This window comes from Boleophthalmus pectinirostris, unplaced genomic scaffold (assembly GCF_026225935.1).
Source record: "Boleophthalmus pectinirostris isolate CB_2022bp ecotype Guang Dong unplaced genomic scaffold, ASM2622593v1 HiC_scaffold_20, whole genome shotgun sequence".
Lineage (NCBI taxonomy): Eukaryota > Metazoa > Chordata > Actinopteri > Gobiiformes > Gobiidae > Boleophthalmus > Boleophthalmus pectinirostris.
In genome coordinates, this window is record NW_026571153.1 from 33,757,839 (window position 1) to 33,780,527 (window position 22,689).

Genomic DNA, 22,689 nt, shown 5'->3' on the forward strand with positions numbered 1-22,689 from the left:
AAGACTAAAGGCTGAAGTATAGTTCTGCATCGACTCAACGCGCACTGCCGCCATCGCTTTGTCGCCGTCGCGACGATATCTGTAAATTCATATATACGGTCTGTGTGTATGACCCGCAGACGTATAATCTCTGAAAAGTTTAACATGAACCATCTCTAACGCGATAAAAGCACAGAACAGACTCATTATTAGTACAATATCCCTCTGTCACAGAAAGAACACTGAGTCGTGTCCTTTTTAAGTCCAACAGAAGCTGACCTCGTACCAGGAGCGAGCTGTTTTATGAGCACTTTGTTTATGTAAGTTAGCCGGTTATGCAAGTTAGCGGTTTTAAGTTTCGTTTCTGTAAAACGTAAACACATATGCGCAAAGCTGCATTAAACACATTATTTCTCAATATATACTGAAAGAAAGAAAAGCCGACAGAAAATGTAAACAGAGCAGACGATTTGACGCTGGATCGTAGATTGGCCTTTAAGCCTACAATAACACTATTGCTATTGCCACTGTTAACCCCGCCTCCTCTGTAAGCGATTCAGTTAACTCCGCCTCCTCCGTATGTGATTAACTGTAAACCCCGCCTCCTCTGTATGTGATTCACTGTAAACCCCGCCTCCTCTGTATGTGATTCACTGTAAACCCCGCCTCCTCTGTATGTGATTAACTGTAAACCCCACCTCTTCTGTATGTGATTCAGTTAACTCCGCCTCCTCTGTATGTGATTCAGTTAACCCCACCTCCTCGATATGTGATTCACTGTAAACCCCGCCTCCTCTGTATGTGATTCACTGTTAACGCCGCCTCCTCTGTATGTGATTCACTGTAAACCCCGCCTCCTCTGTATGTGATTCACTGTAAACCCCGCCTCCTCTGTATGTGAACCCCGCCTCCTCTGTATGTGATTCACTGTAAATCCCGCCTCCTCTGTAAACCACACTTATTTAATATTTTGTCTTTGTAATTAGAAATAAATCACAACTTTATATTATAAGGCAGATGTTATGTCCCCACAGTTACTTGAGTAGTACTTTTACTTAACACTTTTTACTCCAACTTGAGTAATTTCTTAGACCATTCCTTCTACTTGAGTAATACGTAACATTACTCTTATTTGAGTATAATTTTTGGCCACTCTACCCAGCTCTGTAACTGTAACCTCTGTCTATGTAATAAAGCAAGGCAATTAGTCATTTCACTTTGTCGGTTTATTATCCAACATTACATCATATACAATATATTTATCACAAAGAACCATGAATATTATTCCCTTTTAATTATACATTCATACAGTGTTGACACTTGACATGCAGCCTTGATCACAGATACCGTTTTTGTTAAATAGCCCAATAGAGTTTACTGTCAAGAAGTGGCAACGCTCCATTTTGAGTGGTTTTTCATGCAAGACTCTCCGCCCTGTAAACTGCCCTGGTACAAATTAATCCTTACAACTACACACAAGATCAAAGGACATGTATCTACACATGCAATATTATCTACAGTTATGAGTCTAAATGTAAGTAAAGAGTACAAACAAAGTACTGATGCCATGCCGGTCATCATCGGATCATATCAAGATCTTAGTGGTTTTGGAAAGTTATGTTCTAAAATTAAAAAATAAAAAATAAGAATTACATTGTATAGCAGAGGCAGAACTGAAAAGTGCAAAGAAACCTTGTCCTTGAGTCCAAAACAAGTATTCAACATGGGTACACATTACATAATATTACATAATAAGAACAGGTCACTTGACATTTCCAAAACAAAAGTGCATTTGATTAAACATGTGATAGGAGTACCATATGTGAGCCTTGAAAGGGAGTAGCTGGGTCGGGGATAGAGTCTGAAGGAATGTACCAGTTATCCCTACATAGAATCCAACACAGAAAAATCAGTCTGGGTAAAATGATTTTGAATACAACTGAATACATCAATTTATATATACAGTCTATGGGGATATTTCATATTCCACTTAAAATCAGCCAAAATCCTAATCTTCTACTTGAAATGAAAGAGAATTTATAAGAAGATAAAGAATCTACACAAAAAATATAACATTTCCTAGTATTGGTTTTATTTTAAGATAATCTGACAGTATGTAAAGAGTTCATACCCCATTGGCGATTAGGTTGGCTTGGAGTCCAAACTACACTCTTGATATTGGTGCATCATGACTTCTATGATTTACTTAAACTAAGATTAAAATTTTAAGTAGTAATTTAATTTCTGAGTGTACTTTAGTGTTCAAAGTGACAACAAAAGTGACAGAAATTTTTGCCATTTTTGGTTAAATACTGTACATACCAAAATTGTATCATTACTTATGTATGTTTACATATGTTTGACTTTAGGTTTTTGGGGTCATGTCTCCAGCAGTAGTATGACGACTCGCATACACACATATACAATGGACAGTCAGAGCACAATGCCATGGTTACTGAAGCCATTATAGACACATTTTGAAATGTATTCTTGGAAACCACTGCATATTCTGACAAATCACAAAAAACTTCCAAATGAGGGAAAATTAAATTTTTTGTGTAGATATGACTACATCAATAGAAGAAAAAAAATGTGCATGAGGGATTCAAAAGTGAACCCAAATATTCAAAATGTTATTGAAAATTTAGCTTGAAACTAAAAAAGCATTGTAATGTAATATGTCATGTCGTGTCATGAATTAAATAATGAATGAGTTAATATATTAAAATTGTATATTGTTAAAGAAAAACTCTTATATATTCTCTATATTTTCCTGTGTGGAGAAAATACCAAATACTGGTATGGGTATTGGGTCTCATATATACATTGGTGGTATTGGTGCATCTATAAATATCAATATTCTTCCAATCAAGAGATTCTTCTAATTTTATTTAATTCAAGTCCTTCTCATGCACAAATTCCATTTATGCACTTATGCCACATCTTACATCTGATGCGGAAGCAAACACTCAGCTCTGTCCCCTGGCCTCTGTCCCTCTCTTAAGAGCTTTCTGGAGCTCCTCTTATCTGTGGCTGTGAGGAATCACAGAGGAACACAGGACCAGGTCCGAGTGCACTGAGACATGTGTGGAACAGTACAGTAAAATGTATACAGTTAAGCTTAAAATGAATTTTGCAGACTAAAATATTGTAAAACACCAAGACATATGGCACATTTTGCCATTTCAGTGGATCAGTATTAACTTGTGGAACTGTCTATGAGAGCATTCTAAACCCTTGTACACAAAGACCTGTGTGCAGAACCAAGGTTTTAGTTGGAGGTTTCAAAATGCAGGTCAGGTCATGTCTGGGGAGTCTGGGTTTGAGTCATCATTTTGGGGTAGGGACTAAAAATGCAGTTGATATGACACAAGGGGTTGTGTTCGAATCAGTAAAAAACTAATGAAAAAGGAACCGCATTCTAAAAAAAGAAAAAAGAACACATGCCACGACTAATAAAGGCATTTGAAATGAATACGAGTGCCTTGGAGAGTAAAAGAGCACCTCTTTTACTTTAGTCACTACTTTTCATCCCATCCTTCAAGTGCTTGAAGAGCTCCTTGAACCCCAAAACACATGCCTGAAGTGATGCAGTCAAAACCTGCCAACAGAACTTTCAAAAACTTTAGGCCAGAAAAGATTTAGAACCTTAACATATTATATAATTGAATTCATACATCTGTGAATTTGGGGATCAGATCAGTTTTAAATGGCCCATAGTGTGTTATGTTCTGATCAACGCAAAGATGTTTTCTCATCAAAAACCTACGTACTTACATTTATGCCACATGGTAAATGCTAGGCTGTACTAGCCTGCTAGTAACACACTGTAGTGCAGTTTCTTAATATAATTAGTATGTGTAGCAGCCAGTGGTTAGACAATTACCAACTGCTAAACTCAATGTCAGTAGTTTACTTACAGGCAAGTCCACAGGCTGTGCACTATGTAACACACACTACCAGTCAAAGTTTGGACACACGTCTTCATTTAGTTTTCTTCTTTATTTCCATGATTATTTACATTAAAGATTCTTACTGAAGACATCAAAACTATGAATGGACACATATGGAATGTAGCAAACAAAAAACAAAATAAACTAAACAAACTCCAAACCTGTTTAAGATTAAAAGAAATAATTATAAAATAACAATAAAGCCTTTACCCTTTTAGTTGTATCCAAACATTTGAATGGTAGTGTGTATGTATGATTTTTTATATATATATATATATATATATATATATATATATATATATATATATCAAGGTAGAAGAAAATAATTAAAAGCATCTGAAGTACCAAACATCCCCCTCAAAAAGTGATAAAAACATAAAAACTTACTGATTAAATTATATAAATATTATTAAATGAGAAATTTTTTTTGAATCTCTTAAAAGCTTTATGTCTAAAAAAACAAACAAAAAAACATGACAGATAAGCTGAACAGTAAGAGTGCACAATCCAGCACAATCGTTGGCTGTGCTCCTGCTGTGCTCCTGCTGTGTTCAGCTCAGGGACAGCTCAGCCTCAGACAGCACTGGGGTGGAACAGTTGGAGCAGTTGTCTGTGCTGCGGCTCCAGGATCTCCGGGGTGTGGAGGAGGGGGTGGAGCTGTTGGATGGGGGTCCGGAGGAGGGTCTGGAGCCCGCCTCGGGGCTGCTGTGGTGGGACAGGCCACTCAGCAGGCCCTCCTTGCTCTTGTGGTTGAGCTCGGACTGCAGGTAGCGACAGATCTCCTCTGACAGGCCCTGGTACTCCTCATCCAGGTCCCTCTGCAGCTGGCTCAGGAGCTGAGGACGCATTAAAGAGTGCAAAAATAGTTACACTTTAAAGGAGAAAGAAAGCATATGTCCATATGACAGGTTGGACATAGTACATGTTATAGTACTTTCCCCTTCCCATATTATTTACCCACTCAAAGTTGTATTTGGAGTGATTTGTACATGTTTGAGTAATCCTTCATCACTTCTTTTCAAGGCTTCATATTGCCAGTCAACCCGTTTTCACCACCACCAGTTTACGCTCACTGCTCTGTACTTACTTTGCTTCCAATTTGATTTTATTAATCACTGATGCACTTTTTTAGGTACAAAAAATCTATAGAGCAGACACAACAATATCTGCTTTATCTGCTTTAAAATTTTAATTTGTCACCAGAGTTATATTTAAGATTAGAGGTGATTCCATACTATTTTGTTCTTTTCATTTCAAATTTTCTTCACAAACTGCCACTTGGTGTAAAAATATGATCAATATTTAGCACAGGTACAGTCCCACCACACTAGGTCTGCCAAGATAACACATTTTAAAGTGTCACATATTGCTGAAGTAAATATAAACAATAATACTCAAATGCAGATTTATGCCCAAAAAATGACCTTGAGCTGCAAAAAATAAATAAATAGCAGAATAAATAAATAGGAGAATTCAATTACTAATTTTGTGTCTATAATGAGTCAGAGAAATTATTAATTCAACCTTCTACAGCTCAAATCTTTTCATATTGCAGGAAAAAAATCATGTACTGCAAGATTACTGGTGTGGTGGGTTTTGAAGTGCCTATGACAGATTAGACTAATTTTACTAAAATTCACTTAAGAACATTATCTTTATGATTTTACAAGAATTCTGTTTCCTGTCATTTTCAGCATGTATTTCTATTCTCTGACTATTCTTCACAAATCTTCTTGATTGGTGGAAAACTATCAGGTTTGATACCAACAAATTATGTCCAAATTAGATAATCATCCAAAAATGTCATACACACTTTACGCCATAGATGTAGTGAATAGAGATGCGCGGATGGGCTATTTTTTCATCCGCAACCGCGACACAAAACTCATCATCCGCCCGCTGTCCATTTTGCACCGAAGGTTTTCAAAACCGCACCCGCCGCCATCCGCCGATTGATTTTAGATTTTAGAACAATCATACAGCAAACAAACTAAGGAGCCTCGATAAAAATGCAAACTATAGCTCATTCATTCCAAAATTCGCTCAGCGTGTATGTTCGCATTCTTAATTGTCAGAGTCGGCGTCAGAGCACATCTACTGGAGGGGCATGGGTCACCAGCAGGGGGCGCACTACCATTTGAGAAATATTTTAACGCGGTGGAGTCATACACAGCAGACATGCTATCAAACACGTTTTTCTTTAACAGTATTAGGCTAATTATGTGTTGTTATTATAATCATTATTATATTAAGATTATTATTATTATTACCTGCAATAGTTGTTGAGGCTGTGTGGTAAACGATACGCACACAAGACAATAATAAAAGGTTGAGGTTTATTAAAAAACAATAAGTCCTGCCACTGGTTGTAAACATTAAACAACAGCCTCTCGTCAAAAACACCTCTGAACTAGAAATAGGCACGCATCGGACAGCACCAGGGCTGTAGTGAACGTGGTACGCGAGTCGCCGTCCAGTCCAGTCCTGTCCTATAGAGACCTGAGACTTGAGGGACCGGGACTAGACCGGGACTAAACCAGGACTAAACCAGGACTAAACCAGGACTAAACCAGGACTAAACCAGGACCAGTGGCGGCTGATGGTATAATTTTTGGGAGGGGCACCAAGGGCAAAATTATAAATATATATTATGAATAATATATGTATTATATATATAGGCTGTAGTATTATAACAAATACCAGAAACAGACATTTTGGTTAGTATTGGCTGAACAGTATCGATCAGAGCACAATGAACAGCCAAGCACAAACTTTACGCAACAACACAACGCAACAACACAACGTAACACGCCGCTCACACCCAGACCCAACAACGTCAGTAAAACTACAATAAGAGACATGAACACAGATGCCGCTCCTACAGCACACGACAGAACAATCAGAGCAGCTCCATCTCACCCACCAGCTCATTTACGAACTATTAACTATTAACACTATAACACAATTTACCTGTGAGGCTCCAAGTTCAGATTTGCCGCAAACTAATGAAAACCAGCCTCTTACCTTCTCCAGAGACTGAAGCAGAATGTTTCCTCTATCCACTGTCCCACTGGTTCTGTTTCCAAAAGTCTATTGTCCAATATGAAGAGATGAAACTGGTCCAAATCCTGGTCCAGTCTGGTCCGTGACGCGAGGTCCGGGAGCCGAGTGCACAAGATGGTTGTAAAATTAGTCTTAATCCCACTTCCCACTTCAATCTGAAAGTTACAGTCAGTCCATATCAGCACCAGGACACCAGGTAGAATTATGCCTCTGCGCGCTATGCTCAGGTCAAACTTTTACACCCAGAAACGAACGGGCAAAGGCGGATAGAGCAGCGAGCGACTGCCCTGGCCCCGGCGGCGGCAGCGAGAGTCCCAGCGGCGACTGCCCCGAGTCCGGGCATCGACAGTCCCGGGTCCCAGCGGAGGGTCTGTCAGTGTCTTTGACTCTGTTCTCGCCATTTCCTGTGTGGAGCTTTAGGCTAAAGTAGCAGCTGCCGCTAATCGTGGAGCTGCTACGAGTTGACGCAGCAGGTTGACGTGACGTGAGTGACAGAACAGTTGTCCAATCACACTACACTAAATAAACAGAGACTGTGATGTCATTGATGTCACAGTAAAGTTTGTGCCCTCAGCCCAAAGTGAAATGCGCCAATCAAAATCATTTTAAAATAGTAATAATAACGGCCTGTTGGGGGGTGGGGCACCAGTGGCCACTAGGGGGGGCACGGCTCTCAAATGCCCCACCTTGCGGCCGACACAGTTAATTGTCCGTAACAACCCCAAACTTACCTGGTTTTCTTGCGCAGCTAATTAACTGACAACGTTTTCCGACTAGGCTGTTTTTGAACCTTCTTGCCTTCGTGTTGGATGTTGTTACATTCTGAACATTCTGCCATTGCCCGATGTTGTTTCAAAGTCATAGCCTCACTCCATCGGTCTTTCTTTAAGTTTTAAATACCCCGAGTGGCAGTCGACGCTATAATGTCTGCGTGTTTTAAAATATATCTGATATCGAAAAAAAAAAAATACATATGGCCCTATAGCCACTTACGTGTTGGCAAACAGCTGAAATAAATTAGAAATAATAAAATAAACTGCATATAATATGTGCCTCGTAAACCTTAGGCATCAATAACCCGACACAACCTTAACCTTCAGAACATAAAAACGAGGTCAAATGGGCTAGTTAAGGATATGACGTACACTTCATACTACAAGCATAGACAATGACACTCGTCTTTTCAGATGTAGGTAACAATAGTAACAATAACTTTTTTTTTTTTAGTAGTTAAACCGCCACCCGCCCGAATTTAATTAAAATATAATTTTTCGTCACGTCATCCGCCCGACCCGCGGATTAACCGCGGATACCGCGGTTGTAACCGCAATCCGCGCATCTCTAATAGTGAATGCTTTGTGAAAGCTGTAGTGGCAGAGTGCTCTCACCAGGGGGAACTGCTCCTCGATGTGCTGTAGGACCTCCCTCTGTCTGAGCAGTAGCTTGTCCTGTCTCCGGGCCTGCGCCTCCTCTAACTATGGACAGCACAGACATTAGACATGTCCACCCTGGGGACAGGAGGACAGGAGGACAGGAGGACAGGGGGACAGGGGGACAGGGGGACAGGGGGACAGGGGGACAGAAAGACACGAGGAAGAAGACAGGAGGACAGCATATACATTAGACCTGAGCACTCCGAGGACAGGGCAGGAGGACAGGTGGGGGACAGTAAAAGTAAGGACTGGGAGACTGGAGAGCAGGAGGACAGAGGAACAAGGGAACAGGGCAGCAGGGCAGGGGGACGGGGACAGTAGGACTTACCCTTCGGATCAGAGACACTGAGTCATGGATGTGCTTCTTGTTGATCTCATTGAGTTCACTGTGAAGCAGACACAGAAGAGTGAAGCAGCCTGCCATTCTTTATGGTCCTCACCTCCTCTTCACCTCCTCCTCACCTCCCTCCTCACCTTCCTCCTCACCTTCCTCCTCACCTCCCTCCTCACCTCCCTCCTCACCTCCCTCCTCACCTCCCTCCTCATCTTCCTCCTCACCTTCCTCCTCACCTTCCTCCTCACCTCCTCCTCACTTTCCTCCTCACTTTCCTCCTCACCTCCCTCCTCACCTTCCTCCTCACCTTCCTCCTCACCTTCCTCCTCACCTTCCTCCTCATTTCCTCCTCACTTCCTCATTTCCTCCTCACCTCCCTCCTCACTTCCTCCTCACCTCCCTCCTCACTTCCTCCTCCACCACCTCTTCCTCCTCAGCCACCATGCTGCTGTACTACTTACTTATTATTGTATTATAAAGGGACTGCTCAAATAATTATTTTTGGGTGTGACAAAGTGGGCTTTTGTCCCATTTTAAACTCATTAATTTAATTTCACACATTTGTTAATTTGATATCATATCCTACCTAACAATTACATATAATTCTTAGTTTTGTTTAACACCACATAACACATTGTTCATTTAAATATCCTTTATTTGTTATTTCATTTCAGTTTCCATATTGACCATACTTACCTGCAGATCCACATGAGGGGGGTGTGCCTCAAGGACCATATGGAAGGGAGAACTGGTTTATTTTCTGTTTCATTATTTTTGTGTATTTGATTTTTATAGTTATTTTCAACACTGTTCAGTTTGTTAAACACCTTGAATTTAAAAGGGGACTTGGGCGCATGTAAAATGAAATCCTCACTTTGGACTTAGGAAAGTTACCTGTACAGGAGCTGATACTTACCTGGGGGAGGTACTTCCTGCAGGGGGTAGCTTGGCTAGCTCCCCCAAATTGGGCACATGCACAGCAGAGTGGTGCGTTAAAATGCATAAGGCACAGCTCCTCTTTTTTTAATTCTTAAGCTACATAATGGCAACTGTGATGACATCACCACCACACTGCTACAGCTGCTGCCTCAAGGAATTTCACACTAATGCAATTTCACAACTATTACATGACTTCCTAACATATTATAGGAACAAAGTACAGTACTTGGCAATTAATTTAAAACCAAACATTGCTCTTCACCCATGTGCCTTCTCACTCACTCCTCATACACCCCCTCATCCCCCTCCTTACCCCTCACCCCCTCTTCACCCCCCTCCATAACCCCTCTGTACCATTCTGTATTCCTCCTGTATTCCTCACCCCTCCCCTCACACACTCACGCTTCGGCCTTATCCTTGTCTCTGCTCCTGGCTTCACTGATGCTGTTTTGACGCTTCCTGTCCAACATCTTCTGCAGTTCTTTCTTCTCCCTGAGGACACATGGCCACAATGTAAAAAGGAAATAGATCATACATTGTTTGTATGACCAAAAAAAGTATGATCTGTGAGTAGTTCCATGAACTTAACTAATAACAGTTACTGTAAACAACTAGAGTTTGCTAGTTTCAGAGTAGTTAGTTCTTCCCATCAGACAGATATAAGGCAGGGTCTTACAGAACCTTCACAGAACTGAAAAAGCCTCTTGGATGATTGGTCAAACGTATGCACTCTGAGAAGTTTTTTGACAGAATTACCAGTGGTGGAATGCAACAAAGTAAAAGCAGTAAGAAAGTACTGTAATTACTACTGGAATTTTTTTTGTTCCTGTTGAACAAAATTCAGCATAAATCTTGATCAAAATCACTACATTTGAAGCTTAATTTGATCTCAAAGTCAGCAGAAAATATTTTTTACTTTCTACTCTTTAAGTACATTTTAAAACAGGTACTTAAATACTTTTTCTAAAGTAGATTTTTTCATGTGGTACTTACACTTACTTACAATAAGTATACTGTAAATATATACATATCTTTTGCTCTGGTATCTGTACTTTTACTTAATTAACAACACAGAGTACTTCTTCCACCACTGGATTACACAGTAGAAAACAAAGCTGGAGACAGCAGGCGGGACTCACTTCTCACATGTCTCCTTGAGCTTCTTGAGCTGGGCGGCTTGGCAATCTTTGGCGGTCTCCTTCAGCTTCTGAAAGGCCTGGAGCACACACAGGAGGATACAGGGGTCAGTGGAACGTGTTGGAAGCCTGTGGCATTTTCCAAACTGCTTCCTCCTGCCTTTTCCCATGCACTAATCCTCATTGTGTGTGTTCTCACAAATGAGCCTCCACATTGAAAGGTGCTGTATTATGCACAACTGACTCTTGACAGTTTTACAGACATGTTATATGTGTTATATCTCTCTTGTTACCTTCTCAAAAACATACTCTGAGTTGTGTTTGAGGAACCATTTATTATTAGTCTGTTTACATTTCCAAAGTTCCAAATGTTCAGTTCTACCTTATGATATCATGAAGTATAGTCCGCATGGGTCAATCCGCATGAAATCAGACGTTTTCAAGGAATCTCTCCTATGAGCCATCTCAGATTTGGCTGAAAAAATTTCTAAAATCACCAAATGAAAGAATCTCACATTTTAGCTCAATCCCTTGCGTCGTTCCTGAGTTATGGCCCGTTAAAATGTTGGGGCCATGTTCACTATTTCTGAGGCCTTAATTTATAAGCATGTTTGAGAGACCATAACTTCATAAAAAATAGAGGAACTAGGAGCTAGGAAGCTGAAAATTTGTAATACTGTAGATTTTTGGTCATAGATTCTGAATCTGTTGTCAGATATTGGGTATCTTTATTAAGGGGCGCTGTGGGCAACCTAAAACTCACATTTGGTTGCCGCTCAAATTTTTTTTTTCTATTTTTGAGGTCCAAGATCTATTTACTCCAAGCAGATATTTACAAACTAACTATTGAACCTGAATAGTTGAGATAATGACCATTTCTGACCATTTCTGACAACAATCTCACACTTTTCTGAGCTTTCATGTGGATGGTGTAGAGTCCCAAATATGGACACAGACCAAATGTGATCTTTTTGGCCCCTTCTTTGGAGCTTAGGGACTTTTCCACCTGCAGAAAGATTCAATTACCTTTAATAGACTTAAACACTATTTGCTTGTTATAAGGGAAGACAACTGGAGATTATTTGTGGTACATTGTTTGGAAAAGTGTCATTGATCCTTTGAGAAAATTCAACTATTAACTCTGTACAAAATAATGAAAAAAGGCTTATTTGCATTATTTATTCTATTTTGATTTGAGAAAGATAATTTGTTATCTCACACAGAAACAGCTTTTCATGGTGTGTAAGTAAATTCTGATTGAATGATTCAAAACTGCAAATTACATCTGGAAAACTCATTGCCTGTTAAATCACAAAGTCTCTGATTCTATAACCATGGCTTTCAGTATCACCATATGTATATTATTTTTGCACAAAGAAGGCAGTAACATTAACAAGAAAAAAATTATTGTCACAAAAGTTACCAAAATACAATAATCTGGTCTTTTATTTGTTCAATTGATAGAAATTACATTTTAAAAATTCAGTGTGAAAACCAACATACTGGAAAAATCTGCCCATTCTGGTGCCTTTGTCACCTCCATGTAGATCATCTGTGTTGGAATCTTGCACACTAAGTGTTTCTAACTACTAATGAACTTCAGAAGTAATGTTTGGATCCTGTTATAATTTGCAGGGTCAAGGCAATAATTTTGTGCTCTTCTGCTCTGAACTTCTTATACTTTAATACAACAGATTCTGTGCTGAAATGGGACCCAACATGGTTCTGCCGATGTTCAGGAGGACAGATGAGGGTTCTGTCGTCTCTATTCATGAATCTCACATAGACATCACCATGTTCACCTGAACACTCTGAAATATTCCCAATGAACCACATGATGTCATAAATACATGCTCTGTATTGACCTGCTGGTACAGAGACAAATCTGCACAATGTCATTTTCAGGACATAAATGATCTTGAGATATTCTCCTCATTTCTAATTTACTATTTGATACCAGAATGAAACTGTGGTGTGATCTAGCACCATTCACAGTCTTTGTCTTGCTGTAGCTCTTCTAGTTTGAAAGTAAGTTCATGGTTTGTAATGTCTTTAGAGCTTGTAAAGAAAAACTTCACATTCTTTATGTTTTGTGAAGCTCACCTGGAGTGCAGTCAATATTTGATTGCTGTCAGGGTCCAAAGAAGGGGCCAAAAAGATCACATCTGGTCTGTGTCCATATTTGGGACTCTACACCATCCACATGAAAGCTCAGAAAAGTGTGAGATTGTTGTCAGAAATGGTCATTCTCTCAAATATTCAGGTTCAACAGTTAGTTTGTAAATATTTGCTTGGAGTAAATAGATCTTGGACCTCAAAAATTGAAAGAAAAAAAAAAGAGCATCAACCAAATGTGAGATTTTGGAAGCCCACAGCGCCCCCCCCTTAATAAAGATACACAAAATTTCATAACAGATTCGGGATCTATGACCAAAAATCAACAATAATACAGCTTCCTAGCTCTATTTTTTATGAAGTTATGGTGTCTAAAACATGCTTATAAATTAAGGCTTCCAAAAAAGTGAGGAACGACTCAAGGGACTGAGCTAAAATGTGAGATTCTTTCATTTGGTAAGTTTAGAAATTTTTGAATTTTTTTCAGCCAAATCTGAGATGGCTCACAGGGGAGGGCGGCTGATTTCATATAGACTTCAGTAGAGACTGGCAATTCTAGAAGGAAATTATCCAAATAATTCTAGTTAAGGTGTATGTACCACATGTAAGTGTTTTTAGTGGAGAGAAGAACTCAATCTAAATATGGAGGGTTTGTGTGTTATAGAAAAAAACACAACTGATGGAGCCTTCAAGTGAGCACTTAGCAAAAGTGAGTAGGAAAAGATTGGGATTGGATGGGGAAAGAGCCTGTGTGGATGATGCAGTTACATCATATCAAATTTTATATATTTTTATATAAAGGCGCTCTTGTTTGTATTTGAAAATGAGCCAATAAAAAAAAACCTCCATCAGATGCCCCTCCTGCTTTTTCCTCTCCACTGTATGTTGCTCTCTCCTCAGGTGGAGCAGCTCGTTCATCTGCCACTCCTTGAGCTGCAGCGTCTGTTTGGCGATCTCATGGTCCAGAGCTGACAGTTCCTGTTGAATGGGGTCATAAGGCTCACTGCAACACACACAGTTCAGCACAGGTTAGCTTTAGCATTAGCTTTAGCATTAGCTTTAGCGTCTGGATTTTAAACTTCGACAAACTTGATCAATCCACACAGATTTTTTTTTTTTTTTTTTTGCTTATATTGTGCACTCATCAGAAACACGCCTGAAGAGGTTCTATTTGAGGTGCTATTTGTTACATTGCTTTTATAAATAATACTTATTTGATTTCATCCTACAAAACATTAGACTTGAGGCTAAATAGTTCATGTAATAATTTGTTATTTTGGTACTCCATTATCCAGTGACAAAGCAGAATGAGGCTCATATGAATTTCTCATTTGGTATCAGATTCTATGACTAATCAGCCAGTGCAGCCTCTGCAGGTCACTGAGTGAAATCCGGAGGTTGTGAGCTTTCACATCAGGTATAATTGTGATTGTAGAAACTTTTTTTAAAAGCAGTGACACTTCAAGCAAGCTATATCTTCTACTGTTACAGGTGCACAATACATAGCAAAAGTTTAGTGTCAAATAAGGTACAAATATGCATATCTATATATTTGCAATTAAAACATTAAGTAAATATAAAATATATCTATGCTTCCGGGTCTATCTATCCTTTTATGTATCCATCTATCCATCCATCTCTTTAAAACTTAAGTCCAGAAGAAAGAATTAAGTGTGAAGTATGTGTGCACGAGTCTGGCTCTTACTTCTTCTTGATACTGCGTTTGAGGTTCTTCTCCATCTGGCTGCGCCTCCTCTGAGTGTCTGTCTGCAGTTTACAGCTCCGGCTCTTCTGCTCTTTGTTTAAGTTTAACACCTGCAAACAAGACGTATTCAGCTCTCAAATCTTTATACACTGTGATAACCATACACTGTATAAAGAAGTGGACTAAGAGAACATCCTCATCCATAGTGTTCGGCTCCAGCTAAATAAAGCTCATCAAGGCTAGCAGTTAGTTAGAGGAGCAAATCTGGGCTTCACATTAGGAATTCTAACCTTGAGCATCATAGCAACCAAACAGTAAGTTTTTTGTTTTTTTATATAACACTTTTCACAGACATTTGTCACAAAGATGCTTTACAGAGCATTATTCATTCATTCCATACTAGTGATGGTAAGCTACTATTGTAGCCACTGCTGCCCCAGGGCAGACTGACTGAAGCACGGCTGCCATCAGTCCCTCCAATCACCACCATCACTCACACACACACCACTTTAATACTAGGCAATGTGGGTGAAGTGCCTTGCCTAAGGACACAGCATGACTTTTTGAAACTGGCACCCCACTGTGGCACCTGATTTTCCCAGTGGTCTCCCATCCAAGTACTAACCAGGCCTTGCCTTACTTAGCTTCTGAGATCTGACAGGATCAGGCTTTGACAAGCTGGTATGGCCACAAAGAGCCAGTCTGGAGTGAGGTTGTTGAAAGTACACATGAAATTTAAAAAAAAAAACACCATTTCCTAACCTTCTTCATGTGCTTCTTGCGGAGTTCTTTGAGGTCACTGCTGTGCTTCTTGATAAGTTTTAAATAGTTCTTCTGCAGTTTGATCTCCTCTATGGACATAACTGGAACATCTGGGAGAATGTGACACAACTATAAATATGACAGAGTAGAGTCAAAGCAGAAAATGCAGATACACAGTCCTACTACGGTGCAGCAATGGCTTACCTCCCAGAACAGTGGCTATGAGGTCCTCCTTTGGGCTGGGGGCTAAACGCACAAGCAGACAGAACAATGCATGATAGGACACATTTGTGAATGGAACAAAGCTGGAAGCCAATATGACATATGACATATTGTCCTGAGTACAGGACAGGGCTTTAGGCTAGTGGGTAATAACAAGATAAAGTGCTATTCTAAATTCAAATGAATTAGAATGGGGACAGTAGGTAGGATTAACGTCATCAAATTGTTGTTATCCTGCATTATTATACTGTCTACATTCCCAAGCTCAAGATGCTTTGTTCAACCTTGTGATGTCATTTTGAAGTTAACAGCAAATTTTAGCCTCAATTGAACTGCTGTACATTACATAACAAAAAAAAGTTCCCTTGTTTATTTTTAACTTTTGTTCAGTTGAGATTGCCACAGAAATTCCACAATATTATCTGGTCCTCCAAGAAGCAAAGAAGTTACAATGAGGCTAAAATAACAGAAATAACTTCAAAGCTTAGAAATTCAAGGGTTGCAAATGATTTAATACTTCCTCTATTACAATTTGATCATCATAAGGTGGAACAGAACACAACCCAAATATGCAGGATTTGACACAACTAGGTCCTTTAATGTGGCAAGTTTGTCAATCCCAAACAAATAATGATAAGGTTCAACAATTGTGGATCATGAGTTTGGAATTTTCTTTTTTGAAGCTGTCTGTAACTATGACATCATCCAATTATCAACTAGATTGCTCCAGGTGAGTGGCAGAACAAATAATAATTGAAATTGAAATTGTGTCAAAAACTAGAAAATTGCAAACAAACCAACATTCTTGAGTACATGCCAAAATGAATATTAGTGCAGTGATAAGTGCGTTTAGGTGTGAACATTAGTAGTTACCTGGGGCAGGTGCAAAGTTTTCTGGGTAGTCAATCCAGGGGCTTGGGGCAGGGTTGGCACTGGGGCACGGGAAAGTCAGGTTGGCATCGTTGACTTTGGTGAGCTCTCCTCTTTTGGGCAGGTTAGGGACATGCTGAACACATATACAGCCAAGTAAATCACTTTGATTGTACAGATCTATGTTAAAGGTCCTATATTGACTCGCAAAATTTACTCTTGAGTTTTAATAAGTTATAATGTTGTTACCTCCTCAAAAAATATTTGGACTTGTGTTTTGTTCCATTCACACAAATTTGTGAAATCCTGCATTATTAAGATGTCTGTATGAATACATGACTTCATAAGGTGGAAGTGTTTTCTGTTTGAGAGAGTGTATATACCACATGTAAGTGTTTTTGCTGGAGAGAAGAACTCAACCTAAATATTCAGGATTTGTGTGTTAAATATGTGTGGATGAAACTAAATAGAAGTCCAGGCAGAGGGTGTAAAGGTTCTTGAAAGTACAAATGTGTAATAAAAATATGACCATAAGATATAAACATATATATATCTGTTTGGCATATTTGTTCTATTTTAGTATTATATTTTGAACTCACCTCCACAGTGTCCAGGAGAACAGCCAGTTGTGTCTCTCGACTGACATGTTTGATGGGGTCGAACAAAGCTTCAGCATATTCTAAAAGCAAGCACAACATTTTATCTATCTATCTATCTATCTATCTATCTATCTTTCTATCTATCCATCCATCTATCCATCTATTCATCCATCCGTCCATCTATCAATATAGATATAGATATATAGAAATATATGTACATTAGATATGTACATTAACCTGGAACTTTGTGGACACACAAATCCATTCATTCATTATGAAATTACTTGAAGAGCCAGTTGACCTAATTTAGATTTATGGGGGTTGTGCAGAGTTTGCATGTTCTCCCTGTGTCTCCAGCAAAGGTAGTTCTAACCAAGACTAGCTCATGATCTGGAGAAGGCTCTCTGAGCCCTGTGCTCGCTGCTCCTGAGGAGATGCTCCAGTGGCATTGAAGGATAAGTCAAATGCAGGACAAATTTCCTTACAGGGGCAATAAAGTGTACTTTAAGATTATTTTGGTGTACATGTGAACATAGCCACTGTTAAACCTTACAAGTATGTTCAATAGTTTGAATATTTTTAAGATCTTTGAATTGAATCCTCAGTAAGTGAAGTCATGGTGGGGACCAGGGGCAAATCAAGACTAGTATTAAATCAGAAATGTTATTGTAGTTCTGGATTAATGGGTATTTATAAAATCCTGTTTAAAATAAAAGGTGGGTTATATAGTGAGTGAGGAGAAAGCTTTACTAGAGTGTTCATCGGGGATGTAGTCCTGGGCTTCAGTGCACACCAGCAGAGAGGGCAGGAGCAGAGGCTGGTTCAGCTCATTCTTCAGGTTGATGTAGTGGTAGCCTTAAACACCCCAACAAACACACATTTACAATGAGCCAGTCACAGGAGTCATACGAGATATGTCTAATGTTTCTCTCACCAGGCCTGATGGCAGAGACAGGGAGGATGCGGTGACCAATGAACTTGCCATTTTCTTCAAAAACAGCTATTCTCAAAGAGGCTAGTGTTGGGAGGACTACCTAAAAACAGAAATGCAGTCAAGTTATCCATTAGTTTTATTTTAGAGTATGTATGGATTTGAATAATCAATATTTGTTTGAACTTTATCTTAGCTGGGCAACAGTAGGCTAAACCATTTAAACAGCATTTTTAACCTGTGCAATCATATCATAAAAAATAAATATATAAATATAACTTGAACAGGGTAAATGAAAATGGAAACATCCATAACATGGTTAAAAGCTCTGATAATTTTTATTTATTTTTTTTGTATAAAAGGTTCTTTAAATGGTGCTTCTAAAAAATCTTCTAAATACACTTGATTTGATTGAAATAAGTAATCCAAATTCTTAAATGGCTTCATGCATGTTACCTTGTTAAACTCAAAGGTCTCATCTTCCCACACCGGGTCCAGCGAGTTCCCATTGGAGGTTTTGGTTCTGTACTTCCTCTTTGTATCTGTGGGCAGTCCAAACATATCCACCTCCACATACACGCCCACACGTTTGTCTGTCAGGAACTGGCCTGAGATCACCTGTTCACAAACACAATGAAACGTCATATTTACACAGCTCTTTTTTACCTTTAAGCCACCACTCACCCATTCACACAATTCACACATGCACATGCACAGACACTGGGATCTGGCTCAGAGGTCAAGCACTCTACCAACTGAGCTCTAGCATTACCAATTTTGAACTGATAAATATGTCATGAATAAAAATAGTCCAGACGCCATCCCATACGGACCCGGACAGAGTCAGCCTGATGTTCCCGATGTTCCTCCAAATGCAAAAGGTATCTATGTTCCCCATTAAAACCACGGGCTGCAATCATCTCAAGTTATTATTATCACCATGAATTCATAAAACAGCAGCATGTAGAACTTCGTACGCAACTCACCGCACGTCAGCCTGCAGCAGAAGATCTGAGTTCAGGTAATGGCAGCAGACTCTGGTTTGGATCTAGTCTGACTGTAGCATTTCTCACACAAGGCTAAATGCACTTCATTTTAGTTGAATCAAGTTTAATCAATTGAATAGGGCCTATTCAGTTTACCCTGTCTGTGGCATCCACCATGGTGTCTTTTCCTTTTTTTTCCATTTGAATCTGTATTGCTCTACAAAACGGAGATGGGGACGTCCTGAATATGGATGGGTATTTGGCACTCTGATGGCAGCTCCACTTGTCTCATCTGTCAAATTCAACTGGGATCCAATACAACTGAACTCCTATGTCTTTATCTCTCTGCTGATTACAGATCTGTACGCAGCACTTTTCCAGAGTGTCTTAATGTGAAAATTAAAGGAACAACTCGAAAATGTGCTAACTTTACAATGGTAGTCTATTGGTGGTCTGGCTAGCTGGACTGCCAAAAGTGGATCAGGGCAAGGCCATGATGTCACATACAGGGCCTCTATAGGATAAGATCTGAACCATACAAGATTGAATGAATGACTTCTGATTCATTACAGATGCAAACTAAGTACTAAAGTGTTTCTTTCGAAGATTTATTTATTACTCATTATATTTTTTTATAATATTGTTGATTTGGGTTAATGTATCAGTGGCATAAATTAGTGTCAGAACTATCGTTTATCATTTATATTTACTTCAGCAATACATTGCACTTCAAAATGTGTTATAATGACAGACCTACTGAATATATCAGAAGACATAATGAGCTGAACTGGATTAACATGTGTACCGCTATATTAGTCCTCACCCTGATTTTGATGGTGTTTGCCACAATGCCATCCACAATATCCTCTGTGAAGGGGTCAAAGCTTTTATCAGTTCTCCTCATAAACTCAGGTTTGAGCAGGTACCCGCTGTGGCCGTTGTACTCGAACACTCCCATGTTGAGCTGCATGGGAAGGTCTGGGGAGGGGGGGCAGAGGGGAGAAAAGGAGAGAGGAGGGTCAGAAGAGAGAGAGGGGCAGAGGAGAGAGGAGGGGCAGAGGGGAGAGTGTAAGACTTAAGTCCGTATGACCAGAGGGAGGGGCACAGACATAGTACTAGGTAAAGGTACAAGTATCCAGTGAAAGGATTACCAAATAGTACTGAATAACTAATAATGGTTTGGATATTACATCTGTGATAGGGATGCACCAATACAACTTTTTCAGGTCTGATACTCATTTAGATATTATGGCTTTAAGTATTTACCGATACCCAATATCAACAGATATCAGTGTAGAGACTGAAAAAAGCATTTATTTCCTTTAAAATAAAATAAGACAAAAACTGATCCAAACGTGTTATGTAGCTGTTCTTTATAGTATACCTCAAATAATTACACAACAACTTTGTATAAATAATGCAATGTGACTTTCTGGGCCAACTACAGCCAGCAGTCATCAATTGCATCAATTTCCCGGCCCAAACAGATAGCAGTTGAACCGATATTTGGAAGGCGATAACCGATCAGCGTCAGCACAGACATCCTATACCAGTATCAAATCAGTGCATCTGCTTATTCTCCCCACTATGAGTTTCTTGCAACACTCCTTCAGACATGATTTAGTTTGTCTCATTTTTGTGTCCATCATTTGAAAATACCAGATTTGGTGCATTACTTCATGTTTTTACAGACGAAATGCTACGTCCAGACAGACAGACTACCCATCTCTCTTTATATTTACTGTAGTTCTTAGTCCTAACATTACCATTTAGTAATCATATTTGAAAATGTTCCAATGTCATATACTGTATGAACTGTGTTCTTACCAAGTGTCTGGAAGTTTAGAGCCACCATCTGGCAGCCCACATTCCAGAAGAGCTGGGGCATGTAGTTGGAACTGTCCACCCTGGTCCCTTTGGGGTAGATCCGACTCAACTGGTTCTTGTTGTATCTGACATGGGGCTGTCAGGGAACCACACTATAGCTAAACTATGTCATTTAACATCCAACAGTGCTGTATGCTTTAGAAGACATACATTGATAGCCTGATTCATCTGACCTTGGAGTGTTAGAATTTGTTCGCTCGACGGTAGGCAGGTACTTTTTTATTTAACCAATCGCTGCTATTTATTCGTGATGTACGTAATGCGCCGCTAACGGGGCTAACTGGTATATTAAAGTTTTCCCAAATCCCGTAGGAAGAAGGACAATAACGTCTTTCCCCGAGATAAAATCCACCAAACATTCTCTTTATTCCGTCTTTAAATCCTTGATCTCGGTAATCGCTGACAACACAGAATGTCTGACTCTTTGCTGATTGGCTGGTGCCCGAACTCGCACTTCAGGGGTTTTTGCGAACGGTCTAGTGTATTCCGATTCCTGACCTAGTCACTGGAAAGAAATGAAACTGAGTGAAGGTACTAGGTGGCGCCAGCCTGGCTAATGCATTGATAGATGTAATGATAAATGTTTAAAATTGGTTAATAAATCCATAGGCTCATTAACAAAGAATTTAAGAACCTAACCTTTTTTTTTTTTTTTTGTCTTTATCCATCCATCCATTTTCTTCTGCCTATCCGGGGTCGGGTCACCGGTTTTTATCACTTAATCTTAACACTATTGTAGTATATTGAAAATTATATGCAATCTGTTTATATAGTGCATTATCTTCTAAAGATGACTGCACCATCAGCATGAGGAGGACACAAGCAGAGCACTTACATCAGAAGAGTGGAAAAGGATACTCCACAAACTTCTCCGGGGAGTTCTTCAGGATGTCCATGCCTTTTGTCTCCACGAATGATGACATCTCAAAGAACTTGTTCCTCTCTATGAAAAAAAAAAATCTATAAAACTGCTGCCAATCACACATATATTATGTATCTGACCGACATGTAGAGGGTAGATTTTAAATAAATACACAGAAAGCATCAGTTATTAATGAAAGAATCTAGTCTTTTTTTTCTCCACACTGCTGTAAAGGTATAAGCTCAGGGTGTAATTGTTGGCACTGCTCTATCTGAGGCTCTGTTACTCAATTTAGACTTTTACCCACTTTTACTCTCTAGCTTTTAACAGTGTGTGAGTTGTGTGTTCCCCTGAGGTTTATTTGAACACAATCTGACCATAAAGAACTGACTTAGCTGAACTACAACAGGAGAGCTGATCTGTGCTGTTAAACACGTCTCTCACATCATTGCAGGCACAAGCTAGCTAGCATTAGCCAATAGTAAGAGTTAGTCACTTTCACCATTACTGTTGAAAATTAAAGACCTAAACAAGACCATGAATGCTCAGATTGATCACAGGATCCTGAAAAATGTGCTGTTAATATAAATTTCGTTCTTCTTTAGTTTGCAGGTTATTTTAAAACTTTTCTGGCTGTGTTTGCAAATATGTGCATTGTGTCACAGTGTAATCTGCTGAACCTTCCAACATAGACATACATGAAAAAATTGCCCCAGCATGATGTTGCTGCAAAATATCAATAGCACATCATTGCTAGGTGCCTGCCCCCTACGAAACCAACTCCTAACCCATAACCCCAACAATACGTGGCTTTTGGCTTACACCAGGGGTATCCAAACTTTTTTCATCAAGTGCCACATATCTAAACAGAGATGAAGCAGAGGGCCGATCGAGGGCCATAGACTGGTGCTCA

At 39.4% G+C, this 22,689-nt stretch overlaps 1 protein-coding gene and 1 pseudogene across 3 annotated transcripts in view; both read right to left on the minus strand.

The window, feature by feature from the left end:
• Positions 1-1,183: 1,183 nt before the first annotated feature.
• plcb3 (phospholipase C, beta 3 (phosphatidylinositol-specific)) overlaps positions 1,184-22,689 on the minus strand; it is a 119,375-nt gene continuing 97,869 nt past the window's right edge. The window contains exons 18-35 of one of the 3 annotated variants that reach the window (XR_008632519.1): positions 21,773-21,857; positions 20,855-20,979; positions 19,851-20,005; positions 18,498-18,659; positions 18,045-18,144; positions 17,861-17,965; positions 17,111-17,190; positions 16,515-16,647; positions 15,624-15,665; positions 15,420-15,529; positions 14,658-14,767; positions 13,796-13,955; positions 10,841-10,917; positions 10,104-10,193; positions 8,757-8,814; positions 8,384-8,470; positions 6,957-7,070; positions 4,645-4,768 (exon numbers count right to left, since the gene is read on the minus strand). Coding sequence is in view for 2 of the 3 variants with exons in the window: in XM_055156110.1 (XP_055012085.1) it covers positions 4,484-4,768; positions 8,384-8,470; positions 8,757-8,814; positions 10,104-10,193; positions 10,841-10,917; positions 13,796-13,955; positions 14,658-14,767; positions 15,420-15,529; positions 15,624-15,665; positions 16,515-16,647; positions 17,111-17,190; positions 17,861-17,965; positions 18,045-18,144; positions 18,498-18,659; positions 19,851-20,005; positions 20,855-20,979; positions 21,773-21,857 (1,964 nt within the window). In the remaining variant the exon portion in view is untranslated. The other 2 variants (XM_055156110.1, XM_055156111.1) reach the window with 2 other exon arrangements.
• Positions 15,235-15,352, minus strand: LOC129409967 (5S ribosomal RNA; annotated as a pseudogene).